General features: G+C 44.2%; 1 protein-coding gene across 3 annotated transcripts in view; it reads right to left on the reverse strand.

The window, feature by feature from the left end:
- DCLK1 (doublecortin like kinase 1) overlaps positions 1-16,591 on the reverse strand; it is a 1,175,807-nt gene that overhangs the window by 177,784 nt on the left and 981,432 nt on the right. For all 3 annotated transcript variants that reach the window (XM_085621707.1, XM_085621706.1, XM_085621708.1), the window contains exon 7: positions 15,181-15,262. In XM_085621707.1, the coding sequence (XP_085477833.1) occupies positions 15,181-15,262 (82 nt within the window). The remainder of the gene's footprint in view (positions 1-15,180; positions 15,263-16,591) is intronic.

The following is a 16,591-nucleotide window of genomic DNA, read 5'->3' on the forward strand; positions in this document are numbered from 1 at the left end:
GACAGTATATAAAGTGTATGCCCTGTGAGCAAGATGTACAGCAGGAAAGCATCTATCCGCTTTAGTTACTGCGGGGTATATGGAAGCTTTGACTGCCTTACTCTTAAGTTTACTGATGATTCAAGGCTAGTCTTGGACACTAAAGTTGCAAGAAGGTGGCTTCCTCTGAAAGTGAACAATACGTCTTTATAATCGCGCTTATCCAGTTGTGAAGCATCACTAAAAATACATGGAAAATCACCTATCAGTAAGGTGGGACCGTAGAGATGGGAAACAAAAGGAAACTGAAACCATGACTGCAGGTAACCCTCCTAAGTTAACCATCTGGGGAATGGCACCTTCCTTCCACCACCAGTCAAAGAATGTTTAAACCTGATTGCCTTTTCTTACACCACCCCTGGGGGACACATTCTCAGGTCTACTAGTGTTCGTAAATCTAAGAATGCCATTCCCAGGGCAGATTAACACAATGCAGTGATTTACAATGGGTTGCGTTACTCTGGATTTATCAAGCCACACAGGGCCACCAAGGTGGCCTCGTGTGGCTTGATAAATCAAACTTAAGGGGGGCGTAACTTTTGCACCCCATTGCATGGTGCAAAAGAGACGCAACCCTATGATAAATATTCCCCTGTATTTTAAAGCCTGAAGCTGGCCTTTTTCAAAGACTTCCAAGTTGTTTTGCTAATACACTTAGGAATAGAACCCATGAAATCTCACTTTGCTGGACCCAGAAAACAAACTACAGGTATACACACAGAACAGCTCTACCCTTCATGTTGTGTTCTTGAGCAAAGTGTGCAATATTTTTGATAATTGTTTTACTTCCATAAACATTTCTGGATTCAAGTCTAGTTCAGAATGATTGTTGTATGGGCGAAGTTATAAACTTTGACCTCCAGCTGCACCAGTGCTTTAAAATGACTGCTCAACACCAAAAACTGCCCTGGATCACACCACAGGTCAGTGAGCTAAGAGTCTGAGGCAATAAGTGCTACTTTCTTTCTAGCCAGTAAAGGAACTCATGTAACATATATTTATTGCAGTTACCCAGCTCCAGGAGACGAACTGGGTGTGAGTGTGCTTCATGAAGTCTACTTCATCAGCATAACCAAGGCAACGCCACTTTAAATGAAACTGAACCGGAATTCCTTGTAAATTCCTGGGAGGGGTAAAAAAAGCGAAATTAATTTGGTTTTAAAGAGTGTTTAAGGCCAAATTTACCTTTGTGAACAGGTCGTATTTTGCCATTCTTACACAAAGCAGCATTAGTTCACATCTGGGGCAGTGTTACAAAAAGTCCCCAGTCGGGGGTGGGAGTCCACATGTGTAAGGGCCCTCTTTTCTTGTCCACAGGGTAGTGTTATAGAAGGGAGCACCAATGCATATGTGGTCCCTTCTATAATACAGATCAACACACTATTCCACTGGCAAGATCTCGAGGGGGTGTTATCTCATTTGCATGGGGCTATGTCCCATGCAAATTAGGGTGCACTTCGCATTTGAGCTTGCGATGTAGCTGTATTACAGACACAGGCACAGCGGCAGGGAAAACCATCAGGAGGCACACAGACTGTGCACCACACAGTGGAGGTGCATTGTCAGCAGGGGAGTCTCCTCTGTAATGGTGGAGAAGCGTCGCCCCACTGCCAGCACATGATAAACAAATCAATAATAAAACATTAATATTTTAGTTCTATTTATCTCTGCGCTGCTTAAGGGAGGGGAGGGGCAGGGCAGGGCCTTGGCAGGCAGGAGTGGTGGGCACTTATAAGAGTGCATGTCTGTTTGGTCGGCCGTCCTAGGCAGAGGAGTTGGCCTAACAGCTAGGACGGTCGACCTCGAATCTGGGGAACTGGGTTCGAGTCTTGGAAATGACGCTGAACATCCTGAGATTCTCGGCAAATCCCTTAATCTCCCCGTGCCTAACAAAAATGAATGTGTCCTCATGTAACGCAACCGGTGCTATATAAAGTTCTCTAATACCCGATTCGGGTCAAGTTTGTGCTATATAAAACTCCGGAGAAAAAAAAACCCAGACATGCACACATATGTTTTACCAACCCAGCTGTGTAGCACAGCCGGGTTGGAGAAAAGCCACAGCCTCCAATGCACTGTGTGAGCGGCAAACGAGGCCGCTCAGACCAATCCTGGTGCTGCTCTCATACTATGAGAGCAGCATCTGGATTGGGTGGGCTACCTGTGTTTTCTAGCCCATGCACTTCTGGAGGAGGAGAGAAGCAGGGCCATGAGGCCACAGCAGAAGCGGAGCAGCAGGTAAGTGTTTTTATTTTTTTTTATTTCTCAGCCCCTCCCCCCACACACCCCTCCCCAGTGCCGCCCTACTATATTCGATTGACAGCAGCCACCACTAATTGTCAGTACACTCCGGAGGGTGTACCTTAACCGGGGAGAATGGCATCCCAGGATCCACAAAGCAGCCCCTTGCATGTGGGCGCAGTCACTCCCTGCATCCACCTGCAGGTGGATCTTTGTTCCTCTTAGAAATACAATCCATGCTGCCACCTGTAAAATGAACGGCCGACAGGCAGCTCAAAGAGCTGGTGCACCTGTCCCTAATGTTCTGGCCACAGGGCAAGCACAAGTTCATGCTTGCACTGTGGACACAGGATTTACTGTGGGAGATGCACTGTCCTACTGTGCACCCAGAGCAACAATTTAAATGTATGTTGGGCACAAACTGGGACAGTATTACCTCTATGTAGGCTTGAACATAGGACAAATAGACTTGGCCACCACATGAGAAAAAAAGTAGAATTCAAAGGGTGCTCATACACTGACATGGGCAGCAGTTATGATCATTGTAGGTCAGTCCCTTAGGTGCCAGGTGCTAGTGGACTGCATTAACCCAGGCTTTTTTCCTGCTAGTTAATTGTGATTTTACAACTTGCGGACAAGAATAGTTTTCGTGCAGCGAGAGATTTGTTGCCAGGAAATTATTTTTAGAGATTGTGTAATCAGGGGCGCCTCTTCCTCCATAATGGCAGAGGAGTGTCGCTCCACTGGTCAGGGTAAGTCACAGAAAAATAACATCATATTAAAACAATAATATCATTTTATTTTTCAGTGATGGGCTCTGACAGTGCGTGCGTGCGGGATTGGACATGGCCATGACAGGCAGGAGTCCTGGGTGTCTTAGGCCGGCCAAACAGCCATGCGCACTTCTATTTCTCCACCCTATCTGTGTTCACAGCCGGGTTGGAGAAAAGCAGCAGGATCCCAGGCAGTGTCCGAGCGGCAGACCAGGCCTCTCAGATCAATCCTGGCGCTGTTCTCATCGCATGAGAGCAGCGACTGGATTGGGTGGGGAGCCTGTGCCTTCCCAGAGCCTGCCAGGAGTGAAGCACCGAGGCGGCCGTCAGCATCAGAGCAGTGAAATGTAAGTTTAAAAAATATATATTTTTACCTTCAATTCTCCGTCCTGTCCTCCCCTCCCCCAACCCCCCCACTTTCATTGTGAGGCAGCAGCCACGGGGTGTAATAAGTTCAGATCAAGATTGAAAATTATGTTTGAGTTCAATGTGTATTCACAATTATTTACCTAATAATATGGTGACTTATGCATCTATGTTGTTCTCTCTGTGGAGGATAGTTTATGGGTGCATCACCTTTTGTTTGAGCCCCCCCAACCTTCAAGAACAAGCATTGACATAGGCGATAGGTCTAGAACTGGCAAGTCCAGAAACATACTAATTTTGTGTGATGTGCCCATCAGGAGAAAGGCTGTCACTCAAAATGAAACACAGCCAACTGCTGAAGTGGGCTGACCCATCGACCCATGTTGTATGCTATTGTGGGCAGAACCAAAACTATGAAAATAACAAAATCTTTCATTTGACTGATCGAAAGGCTAAGCAATTGCTCTGCATAAGGGAATACAGGATTTTGAGAATGATCTCAACTTTTTGTAAGCAAAACCCCAGATAAGCCACTATCAGAAAATGTTATCCATACGTAGTCCAAGGTGTACTTCAGTATTCACAAAAGAAAAGCTCTCATGTATGAAGTAGGACTCAACCAACTGATGGCATTTATTGAAAAGAATTCAGTGGCAGATAAAGGCCTATGGGTCCACCCACCCTACTTATTTACAGTTCCCTTAAAAAGAAAACACACACACAGACACCCGCAAACAAAAAGAAAGAAAGTGTGAGAGAGAGAAAGAGAGAGCGTGGCTACCAGCTTTACCTCTTCTTCCCCGGTACGTCTGTACCCTGTTGTCTGCCCTTTGCCATTGCCATTGCATTTGCTATATTTGTCTCCATCATCTCTATTGGGGAGTTTTTTCCATGTATTCACAAACTTTTCCACAACAAATATTTTCCACCTGCTTAGCTCTCTCATAGAATTTCTCCCGCTGAAATATTTGGTTTGCAGTAAAAATATACCCCTAAAGAAAATGTACCTTAAAAAAAAGTCAATAGAAAATGTTGTTTACTTGAAAAAAACAGTCATGGATACTGCGTTGTTTCAAAATGTTGTAGCCCACAATGTCCTTTTTTGCCAGTGTTTAGATCACGAAAAGAATAGGACGAGCCACAAATATTAGCGCACTCCTGGACTTCTTATTCGAGGGCAGAGCAGCCGACGACCCTCAAGAAGAGGTGAGTGATATGAAAGCAGGGCCAGGGAGTGACCCTCTGCAAAGAAGACTAAGAAAGAGGCAGGTTGGGGACACTTAAGCACAGACAAAGTGAATAGGGAGTGGGCAGAGGATGGTCTTCCCAAGGAAGAGAAGCAGAGCAGAGACACAGGGTGACCTGCTAAAAAACAAAGACAAGAGTCGGTTCAGGTGGATCTTACCATAGTTGCAGCAGGAGAGGGGTGGTGGCAGGGGGTGCACTCTGCATTACAAGAGTATGGAAGGTACAGGATTGGAGACACCCACCAAGGTGATCTGCAGATCCTGGATAATGGTGAGACGAATATAGCTTTTTGTACTTCCGAGAGAGATTCCGATAAAGCCGGCAATGGGAACACCCATTATTTGCAGCACGTAGAAATGACGAATGTGAATTGTTAAGTGCTATATCAAAGCAAATTGCTAGCATTGTTATTACTACTAATAATAAATAGTGATGTGATGTCATTCACCATCCATCTCCTGTTTATACATCTTCAAATTCTTAAGCTGCGTAAGGTCTTCGGAAATGGGTGCAATATTACATAAAATGTCTTAGCAACATAGCACCAAAGACAGGATGTTCTTCAGTCAATTTAATATAGATTTCAAGAGGATGAGGCAAGCGTACAAGCTACCCACAAAGACTTTCTTTGGAAAAGCTGTGCAGTGAGTCAACATTTGTGGAGTAACTTAGCTATGGGAAGAGGTCACGAGTTGATGTATGTACAGACTGGCCTCGATTTCCATCCTTTGTGACTGCTACAAAGACAAGGCTCAGAGTTACAAAATCAGCAACAGTTTATCTCAATGATCCTTCCAAAGGAAGCGCTCCTGTGTGGGCTTACAGTAAAGAGCCTAGTAGTGGGCAATGCACTCACCCGACATAACCCCCAAAGCCTCTCTTTAGGAAGGGTTTGACATCATGCACTGTAAAATGATGAAGCTCCCTCTTTTTATCCTGCTTCCATGATGGTCACCCACCATGATACTGTTCGGGACTCATGCCCCCTAGGTTTATGCACAGGGCGGACTTTCAGGTAAGTACCTAATGTAAGGATAACTCCACACATGATATTTCTTATATCTTCAAAATATTGTACATATGTGTGAATCTCCAGCTGGCAGCTCAGATGTTCATAGTCAACTGTCCACAGTAGGACCCCAAGTTTCAGAGCTCGTCCTCGAATGCGAAGGTTCCATGATAGGATGTTAGATGAGAATTCTGTATTTAAAGATTTCCAAGAGTGTAATATTCTGCATATCTCCCCCTTCACAACCGGAACAATTAGCAAAGATATACAACAACTAACAACTATAACATTGTATTGTTTGTAACATCCCCACAGAACAATGAGTAAACCGTTCTGCATGACATCAAAACATCATTTGATAACGAGGACATTTAGACAAATTACCAAAAGTCACTTTTCGCCATTGTCTAAAGTGACTTGGTTTTCCTGAACTTTGACTAATTGATGTGCCTTTGAGTATTTACCTTCACTGTTCCTCACCATCTTCTTCTTCCTCACTATTATTAATCCTTCTCTCCATTGTTGCACGGATATCTCCATAGATAAGGTCTCTTATAATTGGAATTTACAAACGCATCCTGGCTACCAGCTCCAAGGCCCACCTACACCTGCCCAGAGCAGAACCACCCAATACATAGCTATTCCAGGAATGTGAAGGTAGACTTTCTGATAGGGTGTCAGGAAAGAGTCCAGCCTTCCACTTCAAGAACTCTACTTTGTCTAAAGTTCACGATTCCACACCACCTCAGTGCGGTAGCTAGCCTCATTACAAATGTAGCTGAAGCCTCTCGACTTACACTGCAGACAATGAACTAAATTCACTAACTGTGACGTCGGTGAGCAGAATGGAAGCAGGAAAAGTCAACCTGTTGTCTTAGCCATGCAGTTTGTCAGTAGATCACTTACTACCGTCTGACCTCCACTGAGCACAATAAAGGTGCATTCGGAAATTAGGCAAATTATGATTTTGAATCTGAGGAAAGTTGCAGCACGCTGAGCAAGATGCCTGACATGACAGGTCCTTTTACACTTTTATACTCTTAGATGAATCTGTGAACACCCACTGCTGTCAGTCTAGTTTTATTGATTCCAGAATGCACAAAGACAGAGTGGGCTGATAAGTCTCTGCTCGTTCTGAAAAACTGGGCAAATGCAAATATTATAGTTACTTGTCCAATTAGAATTTTGGTTAAAATTTCAAACTATGCTTAATAATATCAGAGTGGTCCAAGCGTCCTATGTTACAGAGACCAGCAAGAGGTGCCTGGTGCTCACCGATAAAACACTGAGCCACAGAAAAGAAGTGATAGACACAAGTGATGAATTCCTATCACCTTAATGTGGCCACCAGAGCAGCTAAAGCCCACTGCCTGGGTGGGCAAAGAAGCCTGGCCTTTCACAGAAGTGGACCCTAGGAGTTGTCAGCTTCCACTGCTTTCCCTCTCTTGTGCCACACAGCCCGCCAGGAGAGCATGACTCTGGCACACCTCATGTGCAGTTTACATCCTGCTATGTCCCTTGCAATGCTTAAGGAGGCCTTTGTACCATAGAAAGAGGCAGGAGCATTCAATAAACATTATTGCGGTTTTCATGGGTCGTGGGGTTTACCCTCCAGTCGGTGTCCTCCCTAAGTGATTTCTTCCATCCTTCCAGGGTATATGTAAGTATTCAGTGCTTAATGTGGCTTAACGCTGTCTTGTAAATAAGGCCCCTTTTCACACTTCACTTAGCATGAAAGGGGCGTGCAATGGGTGCTGCAGTGGGCGATTCGCCGCAACACCCATTGTTTTTTGATGCTGCCCCATATTTACAAGGCTGGGGTAGCGCCAAAAACTAACACCAGGAAATGCCTGGTCTTAGACTGGCGATACGAGGAGAAATGATTAATTTCTCCTCGTATTTTGCTCTTTCCATATGTGCTGCATTCTGCAGCACACATAGAAAGAGCATATCACCTTTCAATATTATTTATGTGCAGGAAGCTCCCTTCCTGCACATAAACAATCAACCCTGCAGTGCAGGCACCTTTGCAACATGGAGAAAGGGGGCCTGCGCTGGCACTAGGCAGCTTTATCAGTGCCAGTGCTAGGGGAAACACAGGGATGTGCCGTATTTTTGTGAATATGGCACATCTCTGCTTTTTAAAAATGTCGGAGCGCAATGTTACCAATTTTGGAGTAACACCGCGCTCCGAGATTGTGTTGTAAATATTCCCCTATGTTTGTTACCAACTATCACGTCACATCTACGCACAGAGAGCCAAGAATCTGCAGTATACCACTAACTAACTGACCATTTCAGCCCACCACTGAGTGACTACCGTATGCCATATCCAAGAGACCCGTAAGCTCCGCCAAACAATCATTTTAGACAGAAGACTCTCTTTTTCAAGAAAAATACCAAGTAGCCTATGCTGGCAAGCAACTGATCAATCCGACAGTAGAGGCTCGATTTTGGACCGTGTTTTTTATAGTTTAATTTCTATATTCTCCTTCATACGTTTGTCCCGACTATCATAGAGCATCACATCGTGCTCCAAGCTGAGCTTTCACCAGCATCACTCTGAGCCCTTACTCAGCAAGCTTGTCAAGAAGATCTTCTTCTTGAAGGCCCACTGAACTCCAAGCTCTGCAGAAGCATAGCAAGGATGCAATGGGCCCTGAGGCAACAAGGAAAATGGCCCCTTTGACTGCTGTTAGGGCACTATTTATTATATATTTCCTTTATTCGGATGCAAGGCAACCATAAAAGGTACAGTACATCATATAATAAATAAGCACACAGTTCATAAGAGTACAATAAAATTTAAAATAATACGCATGGATAAAACCAGGGCACTAAAATACAGCAATAACCAAGGTTCAATGGGCTCCGGTGCACTGCACCTGCTGCACCAATGGTAGCTCTGCCCCCGACGCTCGGTGATGACTCGCACTGAGCCAAGATAAGCCTCTTCCTGTTCCATATTTGGGCTAGCAGCCGCTGAACACCATATGCTTTTTAATCATTGCATAATCCAGGTTGGCTTCAGTGCGCTCCTGGAACCGCTCATATCCCCTGCTGATGTTTTGTGAATACATAACAGATGTAGAAGCTTTTCTTGCATCGCTCTCTGGCTTGGGCCAAACTGCCTGCCAGCCTCAGCCAAGACTGCCTATTTTCAACATAAAGGGAATAAAAACATTTTTTTAGCTTCATTTACAGCCTAAGTCTGTGTTTCCAAAATTCCTTGAATCCTGGCAGTGATATCTGTCAATAGAATTTAGCAGGTGAGGTAAGTAAGATAAGATTATGGTGCTGACATCAGCAGTTCATGTGTCAGGCAGATCTCGTGAAGAAGGCGCCTTCTTACCCTGTGACTTTGCTATTAAAGGCAATTCTATATTTAAGTCATATTACAGACAGGTTGAGCGCCTAACAACAGCCTTTTAAAATCAAACCTACCTTTCCAAAATTATATTCTCCTAAAATGGATTTTGTGGTCTCAAAACAGACAGCTACTCTCACAAACAATATTTTATGGAATACTACACAGAGTGGACTTTATGTGGGCTTTGTGTTATCCCTTGCTTATAATTGGTGGCTTTCTTGTCAATCTCAATTCCCTGCTCATTATTGTACAGCTTTCCTCACAACTTTAGGGCTTATTACGGTGTCGACACCATCTCGGTCCTGGGACCGACCAACCTCTGTTTGGCGGACCCGACCGTCAAATTAGGATGCGACTTAACAGTGTTAGGTCGCATTCCTACATTTCCCAATGGGAGCATGCATTATGACCATAAAGCGGCCGTATTACATGCTCCCAAAGGGAAATGGGAGGTGCTGTTCGTCCCTGCACCCCGTGGCAGGCACCACAGGGTGCAGGGATCAACAGGGGGGAACCACAGGTGCTGGGGGCACCAAAACAAGATTTTCTGACATGGCTTCCATGGCCGCGCATCATAATACCAAAAGGCCCACCCTTTGGGATTACGATCTGGTTCCGACTGACCGTCGGAAACAAGCCGGAATGACCGTCCGGTTTAATTTCTGACCACTAGCATTGTAATGCGGCAGTCGGAAAGTATACCGAGGCGCCGATTACAATGCGGTCCAGAAGCCTTTACGGGCTGCATCGTAATCGGCCCCTAAGTGTTTATCCATGCCTTGGAGTTTAGCATGCTACTCTTGCTTTAGATTGGATAGGGTTTGTCCTTCCATAGCTGACATCATGAAACTCATTTTTTCTTTAATGTTAGTTGTTGTTTAGCAGTCCATGGGAGTTCGTCTTTTCACCTTTCCTTTTCTTCATAGCACATTTGTGCACTTTCCATTGCTCCTTCCTCACTCACCCAGTCTCCCTACTCCCTACTCCTACCTCCCTCCTGGAGAGTGACCCTCTGTGGTGCACCAGGCACCAAATGGCAGCATTGCCAAGGGCCTGGATTGCCATCTTAAAAGTATAGAAAACTATGTTATGTATACTTCTATGCTTTTTACATGACCAGTTGTCGCTATTGGCATTGCAAATTTTAAAATCGTTAGGCTTTACCAATGCTTGTTCGTAAATATTGTAGTCATAGACTATGAGAGTAGAGACATTGTATGATGTTATTCAACAAGTGGATTTAGTAAAAAGACAATGAGGTGCAATTGGCTGTATTTGTGCTCATGATTTTCTTCGTTAATGGCTGTCATTAAGAAGCATCGGGTTAGCGGAGTTTGCAGACGCCGCTTTGTAATGGACTTCACCATGAAGCTGTGTAAGCCAACATTCATTTCCAGTAATGCAGTATTACCAGCTACCTGAATATGCTCAGGTATTCAAGCCTTGTTAGATAAGTGTCTGCCCTGTATTGCATATGTATTGTGCTCTATAATTTACAATCCATTCGAATTCCTGGACTAGACTGAGGGCGATCCCTGTATATATTCAAGCATGGAAGGCCTTTTCCCCATTCAATTCAAGTTCACTTTTGCCTGTGGATCTCTGCTGGAACTGCAGACTGGGAACGGTCCAAGAAGGGAGAATGGAGTACAGGCTTGTGTAAAGGCTAGGATGTATCCCATCGGGGCCTGGTGAAGCCCAAGACATTGAACTGGACAGCCACATGCCGAACACAGACTGAATCTATACTCCACAGAAAAGGGTTCCTTTGAGGGTGACTGTTAATAGTTTCCAAGGAGCTGCAGTAGCAACGTCAAGTTATATTGACTAAGCTGCCTGGGGCTAAAAAATTTGAAACAGAGACATACATACATCTTACAGAGAGCAGATAACAGGACCTCGAGATTGAAGCACGATAAACGATATACTGCACCATTAAGAATGTCCTCCAATAGTGGATACTCGGTTTTCGACTCTACACTCCCCTTCCGACCGCACCACCACTGCTTCAAGCTGTACCACTATTTTACGGTCCAGTTTTGTGGTCTAGGGAGATACATTGCTCTGTAGGTATTGTGGACATCTTAGAACAGTCCTACTATTGTTACTGGGAGGTCTAGTGCTATGTGCTAATCGTAGTATATTACTGTATCTATCTTGCTCAACTTACAATTTAGATTCTCCTAGGAATACTTCTATTAATTCCTTGAATTGTATGATGCTGCATATTTACACAACTAATGTGTACATTCTTACAGACTCTCTGAAATATTTAAAAACCTGATTAGAAGATTTATCAGTAAAAAAGGTGTTTTTGTATTAATTCGAGTAATATTATCCAGCATGTCTATTTTTTTTTCACAAAATTTAAAGCTTGTGTAGTAAGTAGGGGAGAGGATGTAGCCTTACAGCTAGAGCGGTCGACCTTGACGCTGGAGAACCGGGTTCGAGTATCGGCAACGACGCTCAACATCCTGTGATTCTGGGCAACTCACTTAATCTCCCAGTGCCCAACAAACATGAATGTGTCCTTCTGTAATGAAACTGGTGCTCATGTGAAGCGCTCAGATACCCGAGGCCTCGAGTATAATTTGAGCTATATAAAACTCTAAAAAATAAAAATAAAAATGTTGATCTTGGTTGGAAGTTGGTTGACTAACAGGTGTTCCTACTCACTGGCCCCACAAACAGTGTTTGGCCTATTGAGTTGGGAGAAATGTCGAAATTTGGATGGGGATGCTGATCCACGTGTGGCCGACCTCAGAATGGATATGTGTAGTTGGAGTGGAGAAGGCAAAAAAATGATACCTCAAGAATTACTCCTTTGGTACATAAGCACCAGTACCTATGGACTTTGAGCAAACTGTCTTGTGGACACTAACCGTGAATGAAAAGCAAAGGTTTTAGCAAACAGCCGGGTACCAACTATATATAAGATTACAGTGAGGCCCAGTGAATTCAGTCCCACCATGGGGTGCACCCACAACCAATGTTTTATGCCTCATGGTGCACAGTTGGAACCTTAAAGGAAAGAGGAGGTCCTGTGAGACTGAGCAAGGTTGTATGAACAGTCTTTTCTCCCAGCTCCAGATCCCACACCCTCCGGTGGATGCGATAGTAAGGATATCCACTTTACCCTCACTGGTGAAGCAAAAGGAACAGTTTCTGGATGATCTGCTGTAGATCCACTGAATGATCTGCACTGGAAGGAGAATGGTTCACAGGGTAGCATGCATTGCAGTACATAAGAAAACTGATAAATTGATGTGCTCTGGGAGAAAGCGGCGAAATAGCAGCCGTCCCACCTCAGACTCACCAAGTACCAGTCAGACCTCATAACTGGATGCGTGAAGTAGGACCCCAGCCCTACAGGTGAGCAGCTAAGTTGCTCTTCTTCTTCTTTGGGAGGAACCAGTGAGAGAGAGAAGGTGGGAGAGGGAGAGGAGAGAGAGTGGAGAGAGAGAGTGTGGAGAGAGAGTCAGAGAGAGAGAGAGAGAGAGTGAGAGAGAGAGAGAGAGAGAGAGAGAGGTTCAGTGCTTTTGGATTCTTATTGTGATGTCAGGGCATAGCCTGAGATCAGTATCTGATCATGCACGATTGCTCATACATGTTTTAGTGAGGTCATTGCTGGGTTTGAGCAGCGCTTGGATTGGGATGTCAATAAGTTGCCTAACATGTACTCTGAGATACTCTGAGGTGGGTGACAGGAGCTGCACTAGGGAATTGGCTGTCTTTCTCAAGTATGTGGTGTCATGCCTCTTGACCATGCACATGATGAGAATGGGTGGCGGTCTGTTGGGGCATCTGGCCCGGCTCACCGCCCAGTCCAGGGCAAAGCAGAAATAGTATAGCTGAAGTCTGAACAACCTGAAGTTCGGCAAACCTTTGATATATAGGTCCGTAAAAGAGCCTTAAAGGGTATCCCATTCATTATTAGTTACTATTCGGGTAGGCTAGTCACAACTTCAAGGGGAGTGACCCTGTTTACAATGTCTGAAAGATAGGCCGGATGAGCTGCCGCCGGTGCCCGGGGACTCTGACAGGTACTGGCCTTTTCTCTTCTCTGAACATGTGACTTCCATGGTGGGAGCGTTTGGGGTTCACTACTGGGATATTAAGAAGTATTGACCTGCCGAAATATTGAGTTCACAACATCAAATAACAAAATGCTTAATTCCTTGATAACTACCCCAGGGTAAGTAGATTTGGAGTTAACAGTAGTAAATCTATACTTACCTGTATAGAAGTACCCTTACGATATTATGGTAGCTAATATTTTGGATACAATATTTTGTCATGTCGATAGTTTTGTCCTCTATATTCTGATATATAAATGATTCTGGGTCAGATGAGGTGTCACTCATGGGCTAAACCTTGATTCATTTGGGGATTTGTATATAAAGTTGTTTTAAAAAACCTTTGAGTGATTTCATAATATGTTTAGACTTGATTTAACAATACATGTGTGGGTGGCTTCGTGATACATTTGAGCGACATTTCAAAGTAATTAAAGATAATTTTATGGAAATATTTTCAAAAACAACATTGAGTCTTGTAAACATGTGTAAGACAAGTAAAATATGCTAATTTAACGCACACAGTAAAATCTAACAAACTTTGCAGTAGTAGCTAATTGATTTGTATTCTCCTGCAGTGCAGGCAAAACTGACTCAGAAAGTAATTGGAGAATTGGAACCTCTGATTAGAGCTTTGCCCATCTACACAAATATCCTCTTAGAAAGAGCTCCATGGGAGTGATTCCCACACCAAAAGGAAAAAATGAAAGAGAAATGTGCTCTTCCGGGGGCAATCTTTGCAAAGCGTTGTATAGACATACAGTAGACAAGTCCATTGGGCCAACAGTGCAGGCAGAGATGAAGGACATGCAGGCAAGGGCAGTGGTCGAGAAGGCATTGATGGAGAAAGTGAGGAGAGATGAAAACATTGCAGAAGATTTATCAGAGTGAGCAACATTGCTCCAAAGTTTGATGAACCCGCTCCCCTGACACGAGGCCTGCCTGATAGAGTGGCCAGGCAACATTAACTTGAATATGAGTACAGGTATAGCAAGGTGTAAGAATATGGATCCACTGGCAAAGACGTGGAAGACGCACAGCAAGGAGAAGGTGCCATGAAGGGTTAGCAGCATAGTGAAGGGAATAAAAGAACTCAAACGCCTGGCTCAGGAAGTGAGTGAGCGTGGGAAGTGGGGAGGGAGCGAGAGAGAAATAGGTCAATGATAGTAGGTTGTGATTGCTTAGAAATTATGGTAGATGTGCGCTAGGAAATCGATGTTCGGATAATCGCTTAAATGTAATGGTCCTTCTTTGTTTGTTTTTGTAATTATTTTCTTTATAGGAGAAAATGAAATAAATATGATTAAAACAATGCCTAAATAAGTCCTTGCCGTAAATCACCAGTGTAGTGATGGAGGACCTTGAAACCTACACAACAGCATTATGGATGCAGAGACATTTACAATACAATCAAAAGCACAGTCAGCACCTCATGAGCAAGACACATATCACTCCAATAAACCTTGTGATGCTGAACTTTTTGCAAGCTTCACTCTCCAATTTTCAAGTGACTGATGACAAATGAGGCAAACACCAGTCATGAGCCCTCCAGGCTGGAGATCTCGAGGAGAGAAGTGAACCCTAAATGTGTTGCTTGTCACCACATACTCCTGCGTGCCTGCTATGAGCTGCTCGCTGTGCTGGAGACATCCATAACGTCTAGGGATGCTGCAGAGGGCTGCGTGGCTGTCATGACAAGCCTCATCAAGACAAACAGATCCATCAGGACGCACTGTTGTGACATTTCCAAGAGAGACGTAAAGTGTTCTTGTCAAGCCCCACCTGTTGTTGAGCTGTTGCTAAATTGCATTGGAAGACAACATTTGTTTTTCTGTGAGTAATAATCCCTCAGTGTAAACTATATTTACTCTCCTGGACCACACTCGCGCCAGAGGGAGGGTTTTACATACAGGGGATGCAGATTATATTAAGACCTTTTCTTCCAAGTGCAAATAGCACAGACTGCAGAAATGCGCTCCAAGTCACCAATCCCCATGAGTGGAGAGCATGCGTGGAAGTGAGTATGATGGAGTAATGTTAGTTCAGCCTCAGCGTTACCTTCCGGGCCGTCGTTTTCATCCATGGAGCTGCAGACTTTGGTTGATGCTAGAGATGTTGAGGAGCCACTGTGCTGGGAACTCTGAAAAGAGTGAAGAGGAGGAGAGGAGAAGAGAGGAGAGGGCAAGGGAGAGGAGAGGAGAGGAGCGGGAGGGAGGAGAAGGAGGAGAGGAGATGAGAGGAGGAGCAGGAGAGGAGAGGGGAGGAAAGGAACAGGAGAGGAGAGGAGAAGTGGCGCGGGATGGGAGAGGAGAGGAGCGGGAGGGGGTGAAGGAGGAGAGGGGACAGGGGACAGGGGAAGGGAGGAAAGAAGGGGAGAGGAGAGGAGAGGGTAGGAGGAAAGGAGGGGAAGGGAGGGGGAGCAGAAGGGGGAGAAGGAGGAGAGGGGAGGAGAGAAGGATATAAGGGGAGGAAAGGAGAGTTGTTATTATGCTTTAACAGCTAAATCAATTGTGTACAAAACACACTAAAATAAACATCTCAATTGACTGGTGAGTTCCATTGATTTGGCCTCTGTAACTAGTTTTACATCGCTGTAATGCCCATTGCAAAGTGATCCTCGTGATAATCTCTGCCGAACCAGAGGAAAAGATGATGGCCCTCTTTTACAAAGGGCCTGCTTGAACCATCCAAAATCTGCTCCTCCAGGATTATTCCAGAGGTTGGAGCAGATTTGCAACATTTTGGGCTTCACAATGGATCCCAGAAGTACTCTAGGAAATCCTCAGCATTTGTAGACTTCCTAGAGTTAGTCAACGAATAGAACACACACACATGTGTATTTTCCACAAAACGGACATTCTGCATGTGTACACGTGACACAAAAGTGCTTTTTCATCTGAAAATCGTTTTTATTTCTCAACATCAAAAAATAGTTTTTGCCCAATACAATATAGTCTGCCGCTAATTTGCACATCAAATTTGCACGCATTCTTACATGATTCTCGCCTCAGAAAAAATTATATATAACGCAGTAATCAAACTGGCATTGGAACATGGGTTTTAATGCCATATATTAACAAAAAACAAAGGCCTCTTTGAGTAGGACAGGGCTGATTTAGACATTCATTTTAACACACCTGAATGATCAGTGAATACTTATAAAGAAAATACAATTAATGTAATCTCTACATTGATTACCCAACATCTATAGCATTGAAGTAACTTGTTGGATAGAAATCATACAATTGTAAGTATGGTGGTATAAAGTGACTAGTAGTGTGGATGACACAGTGCTCGGTGGAAGAAAGTCAGAACCATTTAAGAGGAAAATGAAGGACAAATATATGTTGAGCCCATCATCCCAAACTAACTTGGTAAAGCCATCCAATAAAAGGGGCATCCGAATGCACAAAAATGAGTGCAAGACTTGCATGGTCCGATGCAACCACCGCTGTCCGGATTGACTTAC

Source organism: Triturus cristatus, chromosome 8, assembly GCF_964204655.1.
Source record: "Triturus cristatus chromosome 8, aTriCri1.1, whole genome shotgun sequence".
Classification (NCBI taxonomy): domain Eukaryota; kingdom Metazoa; phylum Chordata; class Amphibia; order Caudata; family Salamandridae; genus Triturus; species Triturus cristatus.